We start from the raw sequence: 24778 nt of genomic DNA, 5'->3' as shown, positions 1-24778 counted from the left end.
GTAGCCCTTTCTTTGACTTAACGTTACTCTCTCTAGATCTGTTCTGTTGCCGTCGGTATTCTCCGCTACTTATTCTCGGCTCTGAGTTTCTCTGTCGACAGACCAAAAGAATGTAAACAATGTCCAGAGTGACTTCTGGATTGTGAAACATGTTAAAGTTGAACCAATACAAAGTTTATCCTGCTGCTTCGCTCCTATCCTTGACGTAGCGTCACGCAATATTTCTCAAATAGCATCACCATATCGTGCGTGTTCGCTGAAAAGATATGCCTTTTCTTCCTGCCAAACGAAGTTAGTTGCCCCACAAAAAAGTAAATGCCCGCTTCTGAATACATGTTTCCGTCATCGGCAGCTGTCTGTTATTTGTGTAAGGCTGGATTACTTATTGATTATCTAGTTTGGGTAAAAAAGACACACATGTGAAAAAGACAAACTGTCTTTATAAAGGAATGAAAACGCTAAACATCGTTTTACAGTTACCATTAAGTTTGGGGTCCGTTTTCCGCCGGGATCGATCCGTTCTCCGCAGCCGAGAGAAGGTCCGTTTCAACAGGGGCTCAGCCATGGCTGAAACCCCGTAATGTGTGTTTTTCCCTGCTCGGAGCAGGCGGACTGGGAAAGCGGGTTAATTCGCTCTAAACTCCGGGAGTCCTCATCCTTGTCCTCGGTCCATCTGTAAAAGGACTGTTGTGGGAGCCCATCTCTGTCTGTGGAACTTGGTCAATGAGCTCTGAGCTCTACATCCAGTTCTCTCCTCTTGCCAAATTTCACAGGAAACGAATTCCTGGGATTCTTTCCCAAACTTTTTTTTTTTTTTTTTAAACCACCTCTAGTGCGAGAGAGTTGAGCGGCAGGGAATACGCAAGTGCTCATGGGAGATGTAGTTTCAGCGAAGTCATGGTTTACTACAGTATGTTTCATGCATTGTAACAACGCAACACTTACTCTACATCTCATAGACAATGACCTATGGCCTTTTCCACTGTAATTAAACACGGATCAAATTAATTACTATGTAATATGCTTGTAATTACATGGAATAATCTTGCTATGTCTGTGATATGTGGTTGTTTTACCGACGTTCGTTGAATGCCCTGCACTGTAAGAAGCCCTGGATAAAAGTGCCTCCTGAATGACCTAAAGGTTAATAACGCAGTAGGTCTTTCCAACCCTGATGTGAGACTATGGTGAGGACTCTATCATGGAGAACTGCTGCCCTCTGCTGGCTGTTCTGGAGAACATTCTATACATGTTTTACCGTGACCAATGAATGAGGCAACAGACCTAGACTATATACACAACTCATACCACGAACTCAACACACCACAGCTGACGCTGAACTGAGGACGTTGAGCTAGGAAATTACCTAGTCTTTATTTCTGTTATTATTATTACGTTTAGTATTCTCAGAACATCGCACAGACAGGAATTAGTATCTCTCCAGGAAGCAGAAGGGCGGAGGGGTTGTGTTTCATGATTAAGGAGTCATGGTGTAATTCTAGGAACATACAGGAACTCAAGTCATTTTGTTCACCCGACCTAGAATACCTCACAATTAAATACCGACCATATTATCTCCCGAGAGAATCCTCCTCTGTCATCGCCACGGGTCGTTTTACATCCCACCTCAAGCCGAAAACCTCGACGGCCCTCAAAGAACTTCACTGGACTTTATGCCAACTGGAAACATCATGTTGTGGGAGGGGGGGGGGGGCTTTGCTGCAGGAGGGACTGGTGCACTTCACAAAATAGATGGCATCATGAGGAAGGAAAATTCTTTGGATGTATTGAAGCAACATCTCAAGACATCAGTCAGGAAGTTAAAGCTTGGTCGCAAATGGGTCTTCCAAAATAGACAATGACCCCAAGAATACTTCCAAAGTTGTCACAAAATGGCTGTGTATGGCCCGTGACGTGAACGGCCAAAAGCCGGCTCATTTCCCTCAACTTAATCAAGACGAAGGAGATGATCGTGGACTACAGGAAAAGGAGGGCCAAGCACGCCCCCATTCTCATCGACGGGGCTGTAGTGGAGCAGGTTGAGAGCTTCAAGTTCCTTGGTGTCCACATCACCAACAAACTAACATGGTCCCAAGCGCACCAAGATAGTCGGGAATTTTTTTCTTAACTCTTATTTTTCTTCAAACTGCATTGTTGGTTAAGGGTTTGTAAGTAAGTATTTCACCGTAACGTCTACACCTGTTATATTCGGCGCATGAGACAAATACAATTTGATTTGATCACTCTGACTCGCACGTATTTCGGTTTGTTGTCAGTTTGTCCACAAGATGGCGACACAATAACAGAGAACAAATAGCGAGGACGTAGACTCCCTGGGGCAGACGGGTTGCCTCCCGCATTCAAAATTCCAATGTTTGCTGCAAACGAACGTGTCTAAAAATGAACCCACGTGTCCTCTTGAACTTCCCTGAAAACACCGGTGGAAGTGACGTCGTACTGGCGTTGAGTCAGCGCAACAAACATTCCACATGAGTTCTTAGAAAGATTGTGACATTCGTTGACTGCTGAAAAAAAACATTAAATAATTTAGTGCATCGAACAATAATATGAATAATATTGATTTTTATGGATGTATACAAGTATGTATTATATATATAGTATATTCTACTGAAATACACTGAAATGTAATGAATTAATAGCCTAAAAAATAAGGTAGCCTAGGCCCTAAGGTAAGGTAGCCTAGGCCCTAAGGTAAGGTAGCCTAGGCCCTAAGGTGAGGTAGCCTAGGCCCTAAGGTGAGGTAGCCTAGGCCCTAAGGTGAGGTAGCCTAGGCCCTCAGGTGAGGTAGCCTAGGCCCTAAGGTGCGGTAGCCTAGGCCCTAAGGTGAGGTAGCCTAGGCCCTAAGGTAAGGTAGCCTAGGCCCTAAGGTGCGGTAGCCTAGGCCCTAAGGTGAGGTAGCCTAGGCCTTAAGGTGAGGTAGCCTAGGCCCTAAGGTGAGGTAGCCTAGGCCCTAAGGTGAGGTAGCCTAGGCCCTAAGGTGAGGTAGCCTAGGCCCTAAGGTGAGGTAGCCTAGGCCCTAAGGTGAGGTAGCCTAGGCCCTAAGGTGAGGTAGCCTAGGCTCTAAGGTGAGGTAGCCTAGGCCCAAAGGTGAGGTAGCCTAGGCCCTAAGGTGAGGTAGCCTAGGCCCTAAGGTGAGGTAGCCTAGGCTCGAAGGTGAGGTAGCCTAGGCCCTAAGGTGAGGTAGCCTAAGCCCTAAGGTGAGGTAGCCTAGGCCCTAAGGTAAGGTAGCCTAGGCCCTAAGGTGAGGTAGCCTAGGCCCTAAGGTGAGGTAGCCTAGGCCCTAAGGTGAGGTAGCCTAGGCCCTAAGGTGAGGTAGCCTAGGCTCTAAGGTGAGGTAGCCTAGGCCCTAAGGTGAGGTAGCCTAGGCCCTAAGGTGAGGTAGCCTAGGCCCTAAGGTGAGGTAGCCTAGGCCCTCAGGTGAGGTAGCCTAGGCCCTAAGGTGAGGTAGCCTAGGCCCTAAGGTGAGGTAGCCTAGGCTCTAAGGTGAGGTAGCCTAGGCCCTAAGGTGAGGTAGCCTAGGCTCTAAGGTGAGGTAGCCTAGGCCCTCAGGTGAGGTAGCCCCTAAGGTGAGGTAGCCTAGGCCCTAAGGTGAGGTAGCCTAGGGCCTAAGGTGAGGTAGCCTAGGCTCTAAGGTGAGGTAGCCTAGGCCCTCAGGTGAGGTAGCCTAGGCCCTAAGGTGAGATAGCCTAGGCCCTAAGGTAAGGTAGCCTAGGCCCTCAGGTGAGTTAGACAACAAAGAGGTGTTACAGGCATGTTGGGAACATGAACACGGGACAGAATACACACCTTTGGATGGGTGGGTAATAGCCAGGCGAGGCAGATAGGACCAGTATGGAAGGGAGTTCAGCCCCACGGTACCTGTCCCTGTGAATCCACCATGGCTCCTCCCACCTCCAGTAGCTGAACTACAAGTGTTGGAGAGATTGATGTAGTTATACACACGGAACACCTTCCTAATATTGAGCTGCACCCCATTTTCCTCTTAGAACAGCCTAATTTAATCAGGGAATGAGCTACAAGTTGTCAAGTTCCACAGGGGATGCTGGCCGCGCGTTAAAAACGCATAAGCGTTAAAAACGCATAAGCGTAGCAGTTCGTCACACAAACCGGTGCACCTGGTTCTTACTCCCACACCCCGTTCAAAGGGCACTTAAATCTTTTGTCTTGCTCATTCACCCTCTGAATGGCACCATGTCTCCATTACCTCAGGGCTTTAAAAAGATCCTTCTTTAAATTGAAGTGGATTTAACAGGTGACAATCAATAAAGGGATCATAGCTTTCACCTGGATTCACCTGGTCAGTCTGTCCAGGAAATAGTTCCTAATGTTTTGTAAGCTCAGTGTACATTCCAGTGGGTGGAGGAAGACAAAGCCGAACAGAGTAGTTATGTGCTCTGACTCATATGCCGTGTTGAGGAGGCTGCAAACATTTAACTCACGTAGCAGACAAGATCTGTTATATGAGATAGTCCTAACCCATGGTGGGGTTGGACAGATGGGTATACGGGCTAGATTTACTGGGGTCACAGCTCATATGGGGGTGGAGGGACAATACCTGTTATACGAGATACTCCTAACCCATGGTGGGGTACGACAGGGGAGGTGGACATTGAGGTGGACATTGAGGTTTCGGCCCTTGGAGGTGGGGAGGTGGACATTGAGGTTTCAGCCCTAGGAGGTGGACATTGAGGTTTCAGCCCTTGGAGGTGGACATTGAGGTTTCAGCCCTTGGCGGTGGACATTGAGGTTTCAGCCCTTGGAGGTGTGGCGGTGGACATTGAGGTTTCAGCCCTTGGAGGTGGACATTGAGGTTTCAGTCCTTGGAGGTGGACATTGAGGTTTCAGTCCTTGAAACCTCAATGTCCACCTCCAAGGACTGAAACCTCAATGTCCACCTCCCCACCTCCAAGGGCTGAAACCTCAATATCTACCTCCCCACCTCCAAGGGCTGAAACCTCAATGTCCACTTCCCCACCTCCAAGGCCTGAAACCTCAATGTCCACCTCCAAGGGCTGAAACCTCAATGTCCACCTCCCCACCTCCAAGGGCTGAAACCTCAATGTCTACCTGAAACCCCACCTCCAAGGACTGAAACCTCAATGTCCACCTCCCCACCTCCAAGGGCTGAAACCTCAATGTCTACCTCCCCACCTCCAAGGGCTGAAACCTCAATGTCCACTTCCCCACCTCCAAGGGCTGAAACCTCAATGTCCACCTCCCCACCTCCAAGGGCTGAAACCTCAATGTCCACCTCCAACGGCTGAAACCTCAATGTCCACCTCCGAGGGCTGAAACTTCAATGTCCACCTCCAAGGGCTGAAACCTCAATGTCCACATCCCCACCCCCAAGGGCTGAAACCTCAATGTCCACCTCCAAGGGCTGAAACCTCAATGTCCACCTCCCCACCTCCAAGGGCTGAAACCTCAATGTCCACCTCCCCACCTCCTGACATTGAGGTTTCAGGCCTTGGAGGTGGGGAAGTGGACATTGAGGTTTCAGCCCTTGGAGGTGGGGAGGTGGACATTGAGGTTTCAGTCCTTGGAGGTGGACATTGAGGTTTCAGTCGTTGGAGATGGGGAGGTGGACATTGAGATTTCAACCCTTAGAGGTGGGTAGGTGGACATTGAGGTTTCAGCCCTTAGAGGTGGGGAGGTGGACATTGAGGTTTCAGTCCTTATAGGTGTGGAGGTGTACATTGAGGTATCAGTCCTTGGAGGTGGGGAGGTGGACATTGATGTTTCAGCCCTTGGAGGTGGGGAGGTGGACATTGAGGTTTCAGCCCTTGGAGGTGGACATTGAGGTTTCAGTCCTTGGAGATGGACATTGAGGTTTCAGTCCTTGGAGGTGGACATTGAGGTTTCAGCCCTTGGAGGTGGGGAGGTGGACATTGAGGTTTCAGCCCTTAGAGGTGGACATTGAGGTTTCAGCCCTTGGAGGTGGGGAGGTGGACATTGAAGTTTCAGCCCTTGGAGGTGGACATTGAGGTTTCAGCCCTTAGAGGTGGGGAGGTGGACATTGAGGTTTCAGCCCTTGGAGGTGGGGAGGTGGACATTGAGGTTTCAGCCCTTGGAGATGTGGAGGTAGACATTGAGGTTTCAAATTAACTGACTTGCCTAGTTAAATAAAGGTAAAATAAAATAAATAAAAAAAGGTGTGGAGATGGACATTGAGGTTTCAGAGAGAGAGATAATTGCTATCCCAGCTAACAATTCTAGGGAGAAAGAATGCTTTTGGACTCACTGGACGCTGAACAACTTATTACACCTAAAAGGAAGGCATTCATCAGGAAGGTGTGGTTACTGCAAGGAATTTGAAACTGTTGAAACAGTGTAGAGAGAGAGAGAGAGAGAGAGATAGAGAGAGAGAGAGAGAGAGAGAGAGGGAGAGAGAGAGAGAGAGGGGAGAGGTAGAGACAGAGGTGCATTTCCTACTACACTGTGACAAATACTCAGACCTAAGAGCATATTTCTTTCCCAAAATTATAATTCAATACAAAGAATTTGAAACTATAAAAGATGAAGAAAAAATAAAATATTTATTGGGTGAAAAGCCAAAATGTGCAGTTTTGGCAGCCAAATATGTGTCCTCTTGCCACAACCTGAGTGACAGCCAGTGAAAAGTGCAAAGTAATGTTGATAATATTTCCCATTTAGCTTAGTTTTGTTTTGTCTTTCATACCAGGTCATATGTCTTCTCAATCATGTTGACACTGGTCTACTACCAGGTCATATGTCTTCTCAGTCATGTTGACACTGGTCTACTACCATTGCTTTAAATGAATGTATTGTTCTGATTAATATTGTTGTTGTAGTTGTTGTTAATGGTAATCCCATGTCCACTACTACTATTATTATTGCTGTTGGTCCCACCATTTATTTATATATAAATATATATATATTTTGTATATATATACATATATATTTGATTTTTATTTTTCGATATGTATACTTTGACAATGTAAGTAATAATGAACTTGCCATGTCTATAAAGTCAATTGAATTGAATTGAGAGAGAGAGAGAGAGAGAGAGAGAGAGAGAGAGAGACAGAGAGAGAGAGAGACAGAGAGAGAGAGAGAGAGAGAAAGATGCTATCCCAGCTAACAATTCTAGGGAGGAAGAACGTATATGTAACGAAAACTATACTAGTAGAATATTATACTACACACTGTAGAATACTATACTACACACTGTAGAATATTATACTACACACTGTAGAATATTATACTACACACTGTAGAATACTATACTACACACTGTAGAATACTATACTACACACTGTAGCATACTATACTACACACTGTAGAATATTATACTACACACTGTAGAATACTATACTACACACTGTAGAATATTATACTACACACTGTAGAATACTATACTACACACTGTAGAATACTATACTACACACTGTAGAATACTATACTACACACTGTAGAATATTATACTACACACTGTAGAATATTATACTACACACTAGAGAATATTATACTACACACTGTAGAATATTATACTACACACTGTATAATACTATACTACACACTGTAGAATATTATACTACACACTGTAGAATATTATACAACACACTGTAGAATACTATACTACACACTGTAGAATATTATACTACACACTGTAGAATACTATAATACACACTGTAGAATACTATAATACACACTGTAGAATATTATACTACACACTGTAGAATAGTATAATACACACTGTAGAATAGTATAATACTACACACTGTAGAATACTATAATACACACTGTAGAATATTATACTACACACTGTAGAACATTATACTACACACTGTAGAATATTATACTACACACTGTAGAATATTATACTACACACTGTAGAATACTATACTACACACTGTAGAATACTATACTACACACTGTAGAATATTATACTACACACTGTATAATACTATACTACACACTGTATTAAACTGTAGAATATTATACTACACACTGTAGAATATTATACTACACACTGTAGAATATTATACTACACACTGTATAATACTATACTACACACTGTATTAAACTGTAGAATATTATACTACACACTGTAGAATAGTATACTGCACACTGTAGAATATTATACTACACACTGTAGAATATTATACTACACACTGTAGAATATTATACTACACACTGTAGAATATTATACTACACACTGTAGAATATTATACTACACACTGTATAATACTATACTACACACTGTATAATACTATACTACACACTGTAGAACAATGTAGAATACTATACTACACACTGTAGATTATTATACTACACCTTAGAATACTATACTACGCAGTGTAGTAAACTGTAGAATATTATACTACACACTGTAGAATATTATACTACACACTGTAGAATATTATACTACACACTGTGGAATACTATACTACACACTGTAGAATATTATACTACACACTGTATAATACACACTGTAGAATATTATACTACACCTTAGAATATTATACTACACACTGTAGAATATTATCCTACACACGGTATAATACTATACTACACACTGTATAATACTATACTACACACTGTATTAAACTGTAGAATATTATACTACACACTGTAGAATATTATACTACACACTGTAGAATATTATACTACACACTGTAGAATATTATACTACACACTGTACCTCAATGTCTATTATACTTCCTCAGGGAGAAAGCCCCCCACTTCTATGTTCCTCAGGGAGACAGCCCCCCACTTCTATGTTCCTCAGAGAGAAAGCCCCCCACTTCTATGTTCCTCAGGGAGAAAGCCCCCCACTTCTATGTTCCTCAGAGAGAAAGCCCCCCACTTCTATGTTCCTCAGGGAGAAAGCCCCCCACTTCTATGTTCCTCAGGGAGAAAGCCCCCCACTTCTATGTTCCTCAGGGAGAAAGCCCCCCACTTCTATGTTCCTCAGGGAGAAAGCCCCCCACTTCTATGTTCCTCAGGGAGAAAGCCCCCCACTTCTATGTTCCTCAGGGAGAAAGCCCCCCACTTCTATGTTCCTCAGGGAGAAAGCCCCCCACTTCTATGTTCCTCAGGGAGAAAGCCCCCCACTTCTATGTTCCTCAGAGAGAAAGCCCCCCACTTCTATGTTCCTCAGGGAGAAAGCCCCCCCACTTCTATGTTCCTCAGAGAGAAAGCCCCCCACTTCTATGTTCCTCAGGGAGAAAGCCCCCCACTTCTATGTTCCTCAGGGAGAAAGCCCCCCACTTCTATGTTCCTCAGGGAGAAAGCCCCCCACTTCTATGTTCCTCAGGGAGAAAGCCCCCCACTTCTATGTTCCTCAGGGAGAAAGCCCCCCACTTCTATGTTCCTCAGGGAGAAAGCCCCCCACTTCTATGTTCCTCAGGGAGAAAGCCCCCCACTTCTATGTTCCTCAGAGAGAAAGCCCCCCACTTCTATGTTCCTCAGGGAGAAAGCCCCCCACTTCTATGTTCCTCAGAGAGAAAGCCCCCCACTTCTATGTTCCTCAGGGAGAAAGCCCCCCACTTCTATGTTCCTCAGGGAGAAAGCCCCCCACTTCTATGTTCCTCAGGGAGAAAGCCCCCCACTTCTATGTTCCTCAGGGAGAAAGCCCCCCACTTCTATGTTCCTCAGGGAGAAAGCCCCCCACTTCTATGTTCCTCAGGGAGAAAGCCCCCCACTTCCCCCCCACGTCTATGTTCCTCAGGGAGAAAGCCCCCCACTTCTATGTTCCTCAGGGAGAAAGCCCCCCACTTCTATGTTCCTCAGGGAGAAAGCCCCCCACTTCTATGTTCCTCAGGGAGACAGCCCCCCACTTCTATGTTCCTCAGAGAGAAAGCCCCCCACTTCTATGTTCCTCAGAGAGAAAGCCCCCCACTTCTATGTTCCTCAGGGAGAAAGCCCCCCCACTTCTATGTTCCTCAGAGAGAAAGCTCCCCACTTCTATGTTCCTCAGGGAGAAAGCCCCCCACTTCTATGTTCCTCAGAGAGAAAGCCCCCCACTTCTATGTTCCTCAGGGAGAAAGCCCCCCACTTCTATGTTCCTCAGGGAGAAAGCCCCCCACTTCTATGTTCCTCAGGGAGAAAGCCCCCCACTTCTATGTTCCTCAGGGAGAAAGCCCCCCACTTCTATGTTCCTCAGGGAGAAAGCCCCCCACTTCTATGTTCCTCAGGGAGAAAGCCCCCCACTTCTATGTTCCTCAGGGAGAAAGCCCCCCACTTCTATGTTCCTCAGGGAGAAAGCCCCCCACTTCTATGTTCCTCAGGGAGAAAGCCCCCCACTTCTATGTTCCTCAGGGAGAAAGCCCCCCACTTCTATGTTCCTCAGGGAGAAAGCCCCCCACTTCTATGTTCCTCAGAGAGAAAGCCCCCCACTTCTATGTTCCTCAGAGAGAAAGCCCCCCACTTCTATGTTCCTCAGGGAGAAAGCCCCCCACTTCTATGTTCCTCAGGGAGAAAGCCCCCCACTTCTATGTTCCTCAGGGAGAAAGCCCCCCACTTCTATGTTCCTCAGGGAGAAAGCCCCCCACTTCTATGTTCCTCAGGGAGAAAGCCCCCCACTTCTATGTTCCTCAGGGAGAAAGCCCCCCACTTCTATGTTCCTCAGGGAGAAAGCCCCCCACTTCTATGTTCCTCAGAGAGAAAGCCCCCCACTTCTATGTTCCTCAGGGAGAAAGCCCCCCACTTCTATGTTCCTCAGGGAGAAAGCCCCACACTTCTATGTTCCTCAGGGAGAAAGCCCCCCACTTATATGTTCCTCGGGGAGAAAGCCCCCCACTTCTATGTTCCTCAGGGAGAAAGCCCCCCACTTCTATGTTCCTCAGGGAGAAAGCCCCCCACTTCTATGTTCCTCAGAGAGAAAGCCCCCCACTTCTGTGTTCCTCAGGGAGAAAGCCCCCCACTTCTATGTTCCTCAGGGAGAAAGCCCCCCACTTCTATGTCAACAATAATAAAACAAAAACCCCTGTAGTAAATATTACAGTATACTAGTGTTATTCTACCACAGTGTTTATAGTATAGATAACTGTAAACACTACAGTATACTGGGGATATTTTACTACAGTATTTACAGTATAGATAACTGTAAACACTACAGTATACTGGGGTTATTTTACTACAGTATTTACAGTATAGCTAACTGTAAAGACTACAGTAAACTACAGTAAAAGTCTTCATATCAGCTGACAGACATGGTGGTGGAGCAGGAAGATTGGAGTATCGTGAACCAAGGGGTTGTGAGTTCAAATCTTAGTTGATGACATGTTGAATAATTATTATTATATAAATGAACACACAGCTAGCTGGACTCCGTAACATTGGTCTCAGTGAAGGAGCAGTAAATTGGTTTTGGAACTATCTTTCTGACAGAACACAATGTGTTATATACTGACAGTCACAAGTCTAGCTGTCTAGAGATTAATAGAGGTGTCCCCCAGGGTTCCATTTTAGCTCCAGTGTTGTTCTCAATATGTATTAATGATTTCACTATAGCAGCACCCACCCATAGCACGCACTCCAGCAGGTATATTTCACTGGTCACCTCCAAAGCCAACACCTCCTTTGGCCGCCTTTCCTTCCATTTCTCTGCTGCCAATGACTGGAACGAATTGCAAAAATCACTGAAGCTAGAGACTCATATTTCCCTCACTAACTTTAAACATCTGCTATCTGAGCAGCTAACCGATCGCTGCAGCTGTACATATCTCATCTGTAAATAGCCCATCCAATCTACCTACCGCATCCCCATATTGTTTTTTATTTACTTTCCTGCTCTTTTGCACACCAGTATCTCTACTTGCACATCATCATCTGCACCTCTATAACGCCAGTGTTAATTTGCTAAATTGTAATTATTTCGCCACTATGGCCTATTTATTGCCTTTACCTCCCTAATCTTCTACATTTGCACACACTGTATATAGACTTTTCTATTGTGTTATTGACTGTATGTTTGTTTACTCCATGTGTAACTGTGTTGTTGTTTGTGTCGCACTGCTTTGCTTTATCTTGGCCAGGTCGCAGTTGTAAATGAGAACTTGTTCTCAACTGGCCTACCTGGTTAAATAAAGGTGAAATAAATCAAATACAAATGTTTGGTGGGACGTTGATGGAATATTCTCCTAATTCACAGAAAACTGGACACATGAATGACCTTACAATGTTCCCATGAAACATGTTCAGAGAACATGATAAACACGTTCTGGGTTAGATCTATTAGAAATGAAGGGAATGTCCTCCAGGAAACGTTCCTTGCACATCGCGGGAACGTTCCTATGAAAATGGTAATGACCTAAGGAGTTCCTCTGAAGGGAACGTTCTCTAAAGTTGTGGGAACGTTTTAATGTTAGCTGGGATGAGAGAAAATAAAAAGTGATTATCAGTAGATATAGTTTCCAACTTTTCGTTTTATTTTTTTAAGATAATCGGGGCTGGCAGGTAGAATTTAGTTTCTGTCCTCTCTGGCCCACCATCCAGTACAGTAGGTGGCGGTAATGCACCATAACGTTGGATGCCAAACGCCGATAAACCTCACAGAAGAAGAGTACCTTTAGGCACACCCCCCCTAGCCTTCTCACCTGCCCGCCTCCACAGTCCGATAACACAGCTGTCGTCAATGGACAAATGCTGTAGCAAGGATCATGTTGGGGAAAAGTCTAGTGACTTTAGTCTTTCTAATTTGTTGCGTCGTTGGAACCGAGAACAATGAAGGTGAGTGAGACATTGAGATGTATTTTTATTGCCTGTAGGTGATAGCCTTTTTCCATTACGCTTTGGTACCTGTTGCGATTACAATGCCTCGGGAATTTGATTGTGACATGTAGCCTACCTGATAACAAGGCTACTTTGTCTATCATACCGTTTAACTCTACTTATTAACCACCTAGAGGCTATTTCACAATAACTCTCCGCGACACGTTGTGCTTCCGAACAAAATAATTACTTTTGTTAGCGCTTGTTGTAAATTCTGATCCAGGGTCGGTCTTATTGTTTCAACATAATGCTTAAAGGTTTGGGCTGTGATGGTAAGAGTTGATCCTAAATCAGTTTTGTAATGCGTGGAACCGAATATGAAACGTCGGCTCAACAAATACAACATGGAATGTGGCACACCACAAAAATATATACATTTTGAAAAATGTAAATTCACTTGTTTTAGAGACTTAACATTTTTATATCTTCTTTAGTTTTGCTATTTTTATTTCAGGTTAACAAATAAAAAAGTGGGTTGTTTACTTTAGTTTGTTGTGTTCTGGAAGCCAAGAGAACTAGCTTCAGATTGTTACATCAGATAATGGGATTTTAAACAAATATTTTTGGTATCTGTTACTGGGAGTTACAGGTCAGGTACTGTTTGTTGAAGCATAGAGAGATGCCTTCCTCTGTTCATGGAATCAGGAACCTACTAAAATGTCCGTGTTAAGTTGCAAGGGGGTCCGTTTTTGAATGTAGAACATTTTTATCTTTAGATTAATTCAGACTATTTTGAGGAAATGTTTCTGGCTATGTTGTTGCTATGGTGGCTCAAGAGAGACAAACAACAGTAATATTGTTGCGTTTTTTCCCTAGTTTTTCAAGCCGCGGTCTTTAGAGAGTATGAGAGCTCAGATGGTCGCTTCACCTAGCCGATATCTGCCAGGAGCAAACAGAACCCGAGGTGCTTTCCACTGGGCAGCTGTAGAATGGTATATTGTCCCCAGCACAAGGTGCACCTGTGTAATGATCATGCTGTTTAATCAGCTTCTTGATGTGCCACACCTGTCAGGTGGATGAATTATTTAGGCAAAGAAGAAATGCTCACTAACATGCTGACCAGACCGGACACGTCGCGTGCGCGAGCGTCGCAAAATAAATGTAGAAATCCATGTTATTCAATTATTGCGCCCACACTGCTCGCGTGCGTCAACGAGCGTATGTGACGCCAAGGGCTAAAATAGAAGGCATTCCTATTTCTGACGCAGATCGCTCTGAAAGTCCTGCCTCTTCCATCTCCTCATTGGTTTATAGAAGCAGGGTACCCACGTGCCATCTCCTCATTGGTTATACCCACGTGCCCACTGACGTTACACCGTCACTGTCGATCTGCCCGCTGACGTTACACCGTCACTGTCGATCTGCCCGCTGACGTTACACCGTCACTGTCGATCTGACCGCTTCTTTCGCCATCCCCACCTTCTCTCACTCCACGTCTGTGGTTCGCCGTACTTAGAGAGAACGGATGATAATGGCCTTGTTAGAGAGCATCAAAACCGTCATGTATCAACGGTCAATTGTGACTGACTGATCTACAAATCATATGGAGTAGTCGCAATGCCTTGGAAAAGGGTTCAGACCCTTTGAATATCTTCACATTTTATTGTGTTACAAAGTGGGGAAGTATTCAGAAGTATTCAGCCCCTTTGTTTAGGCCTAAATTAGTTCAGGAGTCAAATTTGGATGAACAAATCACATAAGTTACATTCACTCTGTGTGAAATAGAGGTTGACTTCCTCTGTCCCCCATATTATACATACATCTGGAAGGTCCCTCAGTCTAGTATTGAATTTCAATCACAGATTCAACTACAAAGACCAGGGAGCCTATTGAAAGCCTCATAAAGAAGGGCAGTGATTGGTATATGGGTAACAATAACAAATCAGACATTGAATATCTCTTTAAGCATCATGGTCAAGTTAATAATTATCCTGTGGATGATGTATTAAACCACACAGACACAGATCCAGTCGTCCTTCTGAACTGAGCTGCAGGACAGGAATGAACCTGCTCAGGGATGTTACCATGAGGTCATTGGTGATTTTAAAACATGGCTGTGATTGGAGAACTGAGAATGGATCAACATTGTAGTGACTCCACAATAACGACTTAAATGATAGTGAAAAATAAAGATATACATAATAAAAATATTCCAAAACATGCATTTTTTATGCAACGGGGCAACAAGTAATACTGTAAAAAAGAAAAGAAAAAAGGAACACACTTTTTGTCCAAATGCACCAAAATAATTTGGGAAAACACAACACATCACTAAGTTAAGGCGTCCGCATGCTTCCCAGGTGTAGTAAAGCGCTTAGAGACGTACCCAGAAAGACTCCCAGCTGGAATCGCTCTTAGAGACTTACCCAGAAAGACTCCCAGCTGTAATCACTCTTAGAGACTTACCCAGAAAGACTCCCAGCTGTAATCACTCTTAGAGACTTACCCAGAAAGACTCCCAGCTGTAATCACTCTTAGAGACTTACCCAGAAAGACTCCCAGCTGTAATCACTCTTAGAGACTTACCCAGAAAGACTCACAGCTGTAATCACTCTTAGAGACTTACCCAGAAAGACTCCCAGCTGGAATCACTCTTAGAGACTTACCCAGAAAGACTCCCAGCTGTAATCACTCTTAGAGACTTACCCAGAAAGACTCCCAGCTGTAATCACTCTTAGAGATTTACCCAGGAAGACTCCCAGCTGCCAAAGGTGTTTCTTAACATGTATTGGAAGTCTTATGCAAAGACTGTTTTTATTTATTTTCTATTCATCTTTAAAAAATGTTTACCAACTTTGACATCAGTGTATGTTGTCTAGATTGTTGATAAAAAATGACAATTGAATCCATTTGAATCCCACTTTGTAACACAATAAAATGTGACGAAATACAAGGATACTTTCGCAAGGCCCTGTATTTATGATGCAAGGTGATTTGTAGATCAGACCGTCTCGATTCACCTTTCAGGTCGGCTTTAATGTCGACGGCGCCTACTGAGTCACCTATACTAAGCAATGCGTCAGGTTTTCCACTCATTTATTTAACTTGGGACCGTGCTAATATGTCATCATTGACACATTTCAGTAGATTGATGTTATTTACTTTATGAATTAGCTGTTTTGTTTGATTGGCCTATTAGACTTTGGCTGTGTATATAATCTTTGTCATTCAGGACGTTGGCCATTAGAAAATGAGTAGGCCAGTAGTTCATAGCTGTTCTTTCTACCTTTCAGATCTTTTCAATGGACAAACATCTAAACTCTCCAGCTACACGGTTGTAAAACCTCAGCTGATTCACAGGAGATGGGCAAGAAATGCCCACAGACTTCCTGACTCGGGAAAGGTAAGATGACCTCTACAGGTCTCCCAACTTGTGTTTTTGGCACGTGATGGTAAATGACCCCTACAGGTCTCCCAACTCGTGGTTTTGACACGTGATGGTAAACGACCTCTACAGGTCTCCCAACTCGTGGGTTTGACACGTGATGGTAAACGACCTCTACAGGTCTCCCAACTCGTGGTTTTGACACGTGATGGTGAATGACCTCTACAGGTCTCCCAACTCGTGGTTTTGACACGTGATGGTCAATGACCTCTACAGGTCTCCCAACTCGTGGGTTTGACACGTGATGGTCAATGACCTCTACAGGTCTCCCAACTCGTGGTTTTGACACGTGATGGTCAATGACCTCTACAGGTCTCCCAACTCGTGGGTTTTGACACGTGATGGTCAATGACCTCTACAGGTCTCCCAACTCGTGGGTTTGACACGTGATGGTAAACGACCTCTACAGGTCTCCCAACTCGTGGGTTTGACACGTGATGGTCAATGACCCCTACAGGTCTCCCAACTCGTGGTTTTGACACGTGATGGTAAACGACCTCTACAGGTCTCCCAACTCGTGGTTTTGACACGTGATGGTCAATGACCTCTACAGGTCTCCCAACTCGTGGGTTTGACACGTGATGGTCAATGACCCCTACAGGTCTCCCAACTCGTGGTTTTGACACGTGATGGTAAACGACCTCTACAGGTCTACCAACTCGTGGGTTTGACACGTGATGGTAAACGACCTCTACAGGTCTCCCAACTCGTGGGTTTGACACGTGATGGTAAACGACCTCTACAGGTCTCCCAACTCGTGGTTTTGACACGTGATGGTCAATGACCTCTACAGGTCTCCCAACTCGTGGTTTTGACACGTGATGGTCAATGACCTCTACAGGTCTCCCAACTCGTGGGTTTGACACGTGATGGTAAACGACCTCTACAGGTCTCCCAACTCGTGGTTTGACACGTGATGGTAAACGACCTCTACAGGTCTCCCAACTCGTAGTTTTAACACGTGATGGTAAACGACCTCTACAGGTCTCCCAACTCGTGGGTTTGACACGTGATGGTAAACGACCTCTACAGGTCTCCCAACTCGTGGTTTTGACACGTGATGGTCAATGACCTCTACAGGTCTCCCAACTCGTGGTTTTGACACGTGATGGTCAATGACCTCTACAGGTCTCCCAACTCGTGGTTTTGACACGTGATGGTCAATGACCTCTACAGGTCTCCCAACTCGTGGGTTTGACACGTGATGGTAAACGACCTCTACAGGTCTCCCAACTCGTGGTTTTGACACGTGATGGTAAACGACCTCTACAGGTCTCCCAACTCGTAGTTTTAACACGTGATGGTAAATGACGACTGGTGTATTTTCACGTGACTGTGTTGTGTTGCAACTCATTTCAGACTGATGTTAATGCGAGTGTAGCGAAATGCTTGTGCTTCTAGTTCCGACTGTGTTGTGTTGCAACTCATTTCAGACTGAAGAACCCGAGGAACGTTCTTATTCGTTGATCATTGACAACAAGGAACATTTCCTCCGTCTTAAAAAGAACAAGTAAGTCCGTTTTATGTTCTATTTACGTTCTAGTAATGACCTTAAGGTCACACAATTCTATTCTTGTGGAGTGATCGGTCGATTTTTTTTTTTCTTTCTTTTGTTATCAGAGAGTTTTTATCCAAAAGCTTTGTTCAGTTTTCCCATGATGCCAGTGGGAATCTGACGCCTACATATCCTAAACCTGATGTAAGTAGAAGAGACTACATTACATTACCCACGAGCTGGGTGGGAGGGGGACTGACGAGCTGGATGGGAGGGGGACTGACGAGCAGGATGGGGTGGGAGGGGGACTGACGAGGGGGACTGACAAGCTGGGTGGGAGGGGGACTGACGAGCTGGATGGGAGGGGGACTGACGAGCTGGATGGGAGGGGGACTGACGAGCTGGGTGGGAGGGGGACTGACGAGCTGGGTGGGAGGGGGACTGACGAGCTGGATGGGAGGGGGACTGACGAGCTGGATGGGAGGGGGACTGACGAGCTGGATGGGGTGGGAGGGGGACTGACGAGCTGGATGGGAGGGGAGGGGGACTGACGAGCTGGATGGGAGGGGGACTGACGAGCTGGATGGGGTGGGAGGGGGACTGACGAGCTGGGTGGGAGGGGGACTGACGAGCTGGGTTGGGTGGGATGGGAGGGGGACTGACGAGCTGGATGGGTGGGAGGGGGACTGACGAGCTGGATGGGTGGGAGGGGGACTGACGAGCTGGGTGGGAGGGGGACTGACGAGCTGGGTGGGGTCGGAGGGGGACTGACGAGCTGGATGGGTGGGAGGGGGACTGACGAGCTGGATGGGTGGGAGGGGGACTGACGAGCTGGGTGGGAGGGGGACTGACGAGCTGGGTGGGGTCGGAGGGGGACTGACGAGCTGGATGGGGTGGGAGGGGGGGGATACAGTTGTGATGTCTTCACTATTATTCTACAATGTAGAAAATAGTTAAAATAAAGAAGAACCTTTGAATGAGTAGGTGTGTCCAAACATTTGACTGGTACGATACATACATACGTTATGGCTGTATATTTCCACATGGCGGTTTTAAATGACATGCCTGTTTATAGCTGCCTGTCACTTGGCGGTGTGTTGCAGGTCCATTGTTATTACCATGGTGATGTGTGTGTTGCAGGTCCATTGTTATTACCATGGTGATGTGGAGGATCATGAAGAATCTTTGGTCGCCCTCAGCACCTGCTCAGGTCTCAGGTCTGTCTCCCATTCACTAATATATAATATAATAATTCTAACCCTCAGTATCTACTGACCTCAGGTCTGTCTCTCATTCACTAATATATAATATAATAATACTAACCCTCAGTACCTACTGACCTCAGGTCTGTCTCTCATTCACTAATATATAATATAATAATATTAACCCTCAGTACCTACTGACCTCAGGTCTGTCTCTCATTCACTAATATATAATATAATAATACTAACCCTCAGTATCTACTGACCTCAGGTCTGTCTCTCATTCACTAATATATAATATAATAATACTAACCCTCAGTATCTACTGACCTCAGGTCTGTCTCTCATTCACTAATATATAATATAATAATACTAAACCTCAGTACCTACTGACCTCAGGTCTGTCTCTCATTCACTAATATATAATATAATAATACTAACCCTCAGTACCTACTGACCTCAGGTCTGTCTCCCATTCACTAATATATAATAATACTAACCCTCAGTACCTACTGACCTCAGGTCTGTCTCTCATTCACTAATATATAATATAATAATACTAACCCTCAGTACCTACTGACCTCAGGTCTGTCTCTCCTTCACTAATATATAATATAATAATACTAACCCTCAGTATCTACTGACCTCAGGTCTGTCTCCCATTCACTAATATATAATATAATAATACTAACCCTCAGTACCTACTGACCTCAGGTCTGTCTCTCCTTCACTAATATATAATATAATAATACTAACCCTCAGTACCTACTGACCTCAGGTCTGTCTCCCATTCACTAATATATAATATAATAATACTAACCCTCAGTACCTACTGACCTCAGGTCTGTCTCTCATTCATTCACTAATATATAATATAATAATACTAACCCTCAGTATCTGCTGACCTCAGGTCTGTTTTATATTATAATAATAATAATATATGCCATTTAGCTTTTATCCAAAGCACCTAACAGTTATGTGTTCATACATTTGATGTGTGGGTGGTCGTGGCAATCAAACCTAATATCCTGACGTTGTAAGAGACAAGCTCTACTAACTGAACTACAGAGGACCATGTTCTACTAACTGAACTACAGAGGACCATGTTCTACTAACTGAACTACAGAGGACCATGTTCTACTAACTCTGCTACAGAGGACCATGTTCTACTAACTGAGCTACAGAGGACCATGTTCTACTAACTGAACTACAGAGGACCATGTTCTACTAACTGAGCTACAGAGGACCATGTTCTACTAACTGAGGTACAGAGGACCATGTTCTACTAACTGACCTACAGAGGACCATGTTCTACTAACTGAACTACAGAGGACCATGTTCTACTAACTGAACTACAGAGGACCATGTTCTACTAACTGAACTACAGAGGACCATGTTCTACTAACTGAACTACAGAGGACCATGTTCTACTAACTGAGCTACAGAGGACCATGTTCTACTAACTGAGCTACAGAGGACCATGTTCTACTAACTGAACTACAGAGGACCATGTTCTACTAACTGAGCTACAGAGGACCATGTTCTACTAACTGAGGTACAGAGGACCATGTTCTACTAACTGACCTACAGAGGACCATGTTCTACTAACTGAACTACAGAGGACCATGTTCTACTAACTGAACTACAGAGGACCATGTTCTACTAACTGAGCTACAGAGGACCATGTTCTACTAACTGAGCTACAGAGGACCATGTTCTACTAACTGAGGTACAGAGGACCATGTTCTACTAACTGAGGTACAGAGGACCATGTTCTACTAACTACAGAGGACCATGTTCTACTAACTGAACTGCAGAGGACCATGTTCTACTAACTGAACTACAGAGGACCATGTTCTACTAACTGAACTACAGAGGACCATGTTCTACTAACTATAGAGGACCATGTTCTACTAACTATAGAGGACCATGTTCTACTAACTATAGAGGACCATGTTCTACTAACTGAACTACAGAGGACCATGTTCTACTAACTGAACTACAGAGGACCATGTTCTACTAACTGAGCTACAGAGGACCATGTTCTACTAACTGAACTACAGAGGACCATGTTCTACTAACTGAACTACAGAGGACCATGTTCTACTAACTGAACTACAGAGCACCATGCTCTACTAACTGAACTACAGAGCACCATGTTCTACTAACTGAGCTACAGAGGACCATGTTCTACTAACTACAGAGGACCATGTTCTACTAACTGAACTACAGAGGACCATGTTCTACTAACTGAACTACAGAGGACCATGTTCTACTAACTGACCTACAGAGGACCATGTTCTACTAACTGACCTACAGAGGACCATGTTCTACTAACTGATCTACAGAGGACCATGTTCTACTAACTGAACTACAGAGCACCATGTTCTACTAACTGAACTACAGAGGACCATGTTCTACTAACTGAACTACAGAGGACCATGTTCTACTAACTGAACTACAGAGGACCATGTTCTACTAACTGAACTACAGAGGACCATGTTCTACTAACTGAACTACAGAGGACCATGTTCTACTAACTGACCTACAGAGGACCATGTTCTACTAACTGACCTACAGAGGACCATGTTCTACTAACTGAACTACAGAGGACCATGCTCTACTAACTGAACTACAGAGCACCATGTTCTACTAACTGAACTACAGAGGACCATGTTCTACTAACTGAACTACAGAGAACCATGTTCTACTAACTGAACTACAGAGGACCATGTTCTACTAACTGAACTACAGAGGACCATGTTCTACTAACTGAACTACAGAGGACCATGTTCTACTAACTGAACTACAGAGGACCATGTTCTACTAACTGAACTACAGAGGACCATGTTCTACTAACTGACCTACAGAGGACCATGTTCTACTAACTGAACTACAGAGGACCATGTTCTACTAACTGAACTACAGAGGACCATGTTCTACTAACTGAACTACAGAGGACCATGTTCTACTAACTGAGCTACAGAGGACCATGTTCTACTAACTGAACTACAGAGGACCATGTTCTACTAACTGAGCTACAGAGGACCATGTTCTACTAACTGAGCTACAGAGGACCATGTTCTACTAACTGAGCTACAGAGGACCATGTTCTACTAACTGAACTACAGAGGACCATGTTCTACTAACTGAGCTACAGAGGACCATGTTCTACTAACTGAACTACAGAGGACCATGTTCTACTAACTGACCTACAGAGGACCATGTTCTACTAACTGAACTACAGAGGACCATGTTCTACTAACTGAACTACAGAGGACCATGTTCTACTAACTGAACTACAGAGGACCATGTTCTACTAACTGAGCTACAGAGGACCATGTTCTACTAACTGAACTACAGAGGACCATGTTCTACTAACTGAACTACAGAGGACCATGTTCTACTAACTGACCTACAGAGGACCATGTTCTACTAACTGAACTACAGAGGACCATGTTCTACTAACTGACCTACAGAGGACCATGTTCTACTAACTGAGCTACAGAGGACCATGTTCTACTAACTGAGCTACAGAGGACCATGTTCTACTAACTGAACTACAGAGGACCATGTTCTACTAACTGAGCTACAGAGGACCATGTTCTACTAACTGAGCTACAGAGGACCATGTTCTACTAACTGAACTACAGAGGACCATGTTCTACTAACTGAACTACAGAGGACCATGTTCTACTAACTGACCTACAGAGGACCATGTTCTACTAACTGAGCTACAGAGGACCATGTTCTACTAACTGAACTACAGAGGACCATGTTCTACTAACTGACCTATAGAGGACCATGTTCTACTAACTGAGCTACAGAGGACCATGTTCTACTAACTGAGCTACAGAGGACCATGTTCTACTAACTGAACTACAGAGGACCATGTTCTACTAACTGACCTATAGAGGACCATGTTCTACTAACTGAGCTACAGAGGACCATGTTCTACTAACTGAGCTACAGAGGACCATGTTCTACTAACTGAACTACAGAGGACCATGTTCTACTGACTGAGCTACAGAGGACCATGTTCTACTAACTGAGCTACAGAGGACCATGTTCTACTGACTGAGCTACAGAGGACCATGTTCTACTAACTGACCTATAGAGGACCATGTTCTACTGACTGAGCTACAGAGGACCATGTTCTACTAACTGATCTACAGAGGACCATGTTCTACTAACTGACCTACAGAGGACCATGTTCTACTAACTGACCTATAGAGGACCATGTTCTACTGACTGAGCTACAGAGGACCATGTTCTACTGACTGAGCTACAGAGGACCATGTTCTACTAACTGAGCTACAGAGGACCATGTTCTACTAACTGAGCTACAGAGGACCATGTTCTACTAACTGAACTACAGAGGACCATGTTCTACTAACTGAGCTACAGAGGACCATGTTCTACTAACTGAACTACAGAGGACCATGTTCTACTAACTGAGCTACAGAGGACCATGTTCTACTGACTGAGCTACAGAGGACCATGTTCTACTGACTGAGCTACAGAGGACCATGTTCTACTGACTGAGCTACAGAGGACCATGTTCTACTGACTGAGCTACAGAGGACCATGTTCTACTAACTGAGCTACAGAGGACCATGTTCTAATAACTGAACTACAGAGGACCTGGAGCCATGTTCTACTAACTGAACTACAGAGGACCATGTTCTACTGACTGAGCTACAGAGGACCATGTTCTACTGACTGAGCTACAGAGGACCATGTTCTACTAACTGACCTATAGAGGACCATGTTCTACTAACTGAACTACAGAGGACCATGTTCTACTAACTGAGCTACAGAGGACCATGTTCTACTAACTGAGCTACAGAGGACCATGTTCTACAGAGGACCATGTTCTACAGAGGACCATGTTCTACTAACTGAGCTACAGAGGACCATGTTCTACTAACTGAACTACAGAGGACCATGTTCTACTGACTGAGCTACAGAGGACCATGTTCTACTAACTGAACTACAGAGGACCATGTTCTACTAACTGAACTACAGAGGACCATGTTCTACTAACTGAGCTACAGAGGACCATGTTCTACAGAGGACCATGTTCTACTAACTGACCTACAGAGGACCATGTTCTACTAACTGAACTACAGAGGACCATGTTCTACTAACTGAACTACAGAGGACCTGGAGCCACGTTCTACTAACTGAACTACAGAGGACCATGTTCTACTAACTGACCTACAGAGGACCATGTTCTACTAACTGAACTACAGAGGACCATGTTCTACTAACTGAACTACAGAGGACCATGTTCTACTAACTACAGAGGACCATGTTCTACTAACTGAACTACAGAGGACCATGTTCTACTAACTGAACTACAGAGGACCATGTTCTACTAACTGAGCTACAGAGGACCATGTTCTACTAACTGAGCTACAGAGGACCATGTTCTACTAACTGAACTACAGAGGACCATGTTCTACTAACTGAACTACAGAGAACCATGTTCTACTAACTGAGCTACAGAGGACCATGTTCTACTAACTGAACTACAGAGGACCATGTTCTACTAACTGAACTACAGAGGACCATGTTCTACTAACTGAACTACAGAGGACCATGTTCTACTAACTGAACTACAGAGGACCATGTTCTACTAACTGAACTACAGAGGACCATGTTCTACTAACTGAACTACAGAGGACCATGTTCTACTAACTGAACTACAGAGGACCATGTTCTACTAACTGACCTACAGAGGACCATGTTCTACTAACTGAACTACAGAGGACCATGTTCTACTGACTGAGCTACAGAGGACCATGTTCTACTAACTGACCTACAGAGGACCATGTTCTACTAACTGAGCTACAGAGGACCATGTCCTACTAACTGAACTACAGAGGACCATGTTCTACTAACTGAACTACAGAGGACCATGTTCTACTAACT

At 44.5% G+C, this 24778-nt stretch overlaps 2 protein-coding genes across 2 annotated transcripts in view; one reads left to right on the top strand and one right to left on the bottom strand.

Moving 5' to 3' along the window:
- LOC139569894 (rho GTPase-activating protein SYDE1-like) overlaps nucleotides 1-801 on the bottom strand; it is a 102679-nt gene extending 101878 nt beyond the window's left edge. The window contains exon 1 of the mRNA XM_071391218.1: nucleotides 481-801. Coding sequence (XP_071247319.1) covers nucleotides 481-565 — 85 coding nt within the window. The 5' untranslated portion in view covers nucleotides 566-801. The remainder of the gene's footprint in view (nucleotides 1-480) is intronic.
- An 11764-nt stretch (nucleotides 802-12565) lies between these two features.
- adam9b (ADAM metallopeptidase domain 9b) overlaps nucleotides 12566-24778 on the top strand; it is a 58291-nt gene continuing 46078 nt past the window's right edge. Inside the window, exons 1-5 of the mRNA XM_071394712.1 lie at nucleotides 12566-12717; nucleotides 15993-16102; nucleotides 17578-17654; nucleotides 17765-17843; nucleotides 18780-18856. Of these exons, the coding sequence (XP_071250813.1) occupies nucleotides 12648-12717; nucleotides 15993-16102; nucleotides 17578-17654; nucleotides 17765-17843; nucleotides 18780-18856 (413 nt within the window). The 5' untranslated portion in view covers nucleotides 12566-12647. The remainder of the gene's footprint in view (nucleotides 12718-15992; nucleotides 16103-17577; nucleotides 17655-17764; nucleotides 17844-18779; nucleotides 18857-24778) is intronic.

The sequence above is a fragment of the Salvelinus alpinus genome, chromosome 3 (assembly GCF_045679555.1).
Source record: "Salvelinus alpinus chromosome 3, SLU_Salpinus.1, whole genome shotgun sequence".
NCBI classification, from domain to species: Eukaryota; Metazoa; Chordata; class Actinopteri; order Salmoniformes; family Salmonidae; genus Salvelinus; species Salvelinus alpinus.
Note: the sequence above shows the minus strand (reverse complement) of the source record. Positions and strands in the feature narration are given on the sequence as shown.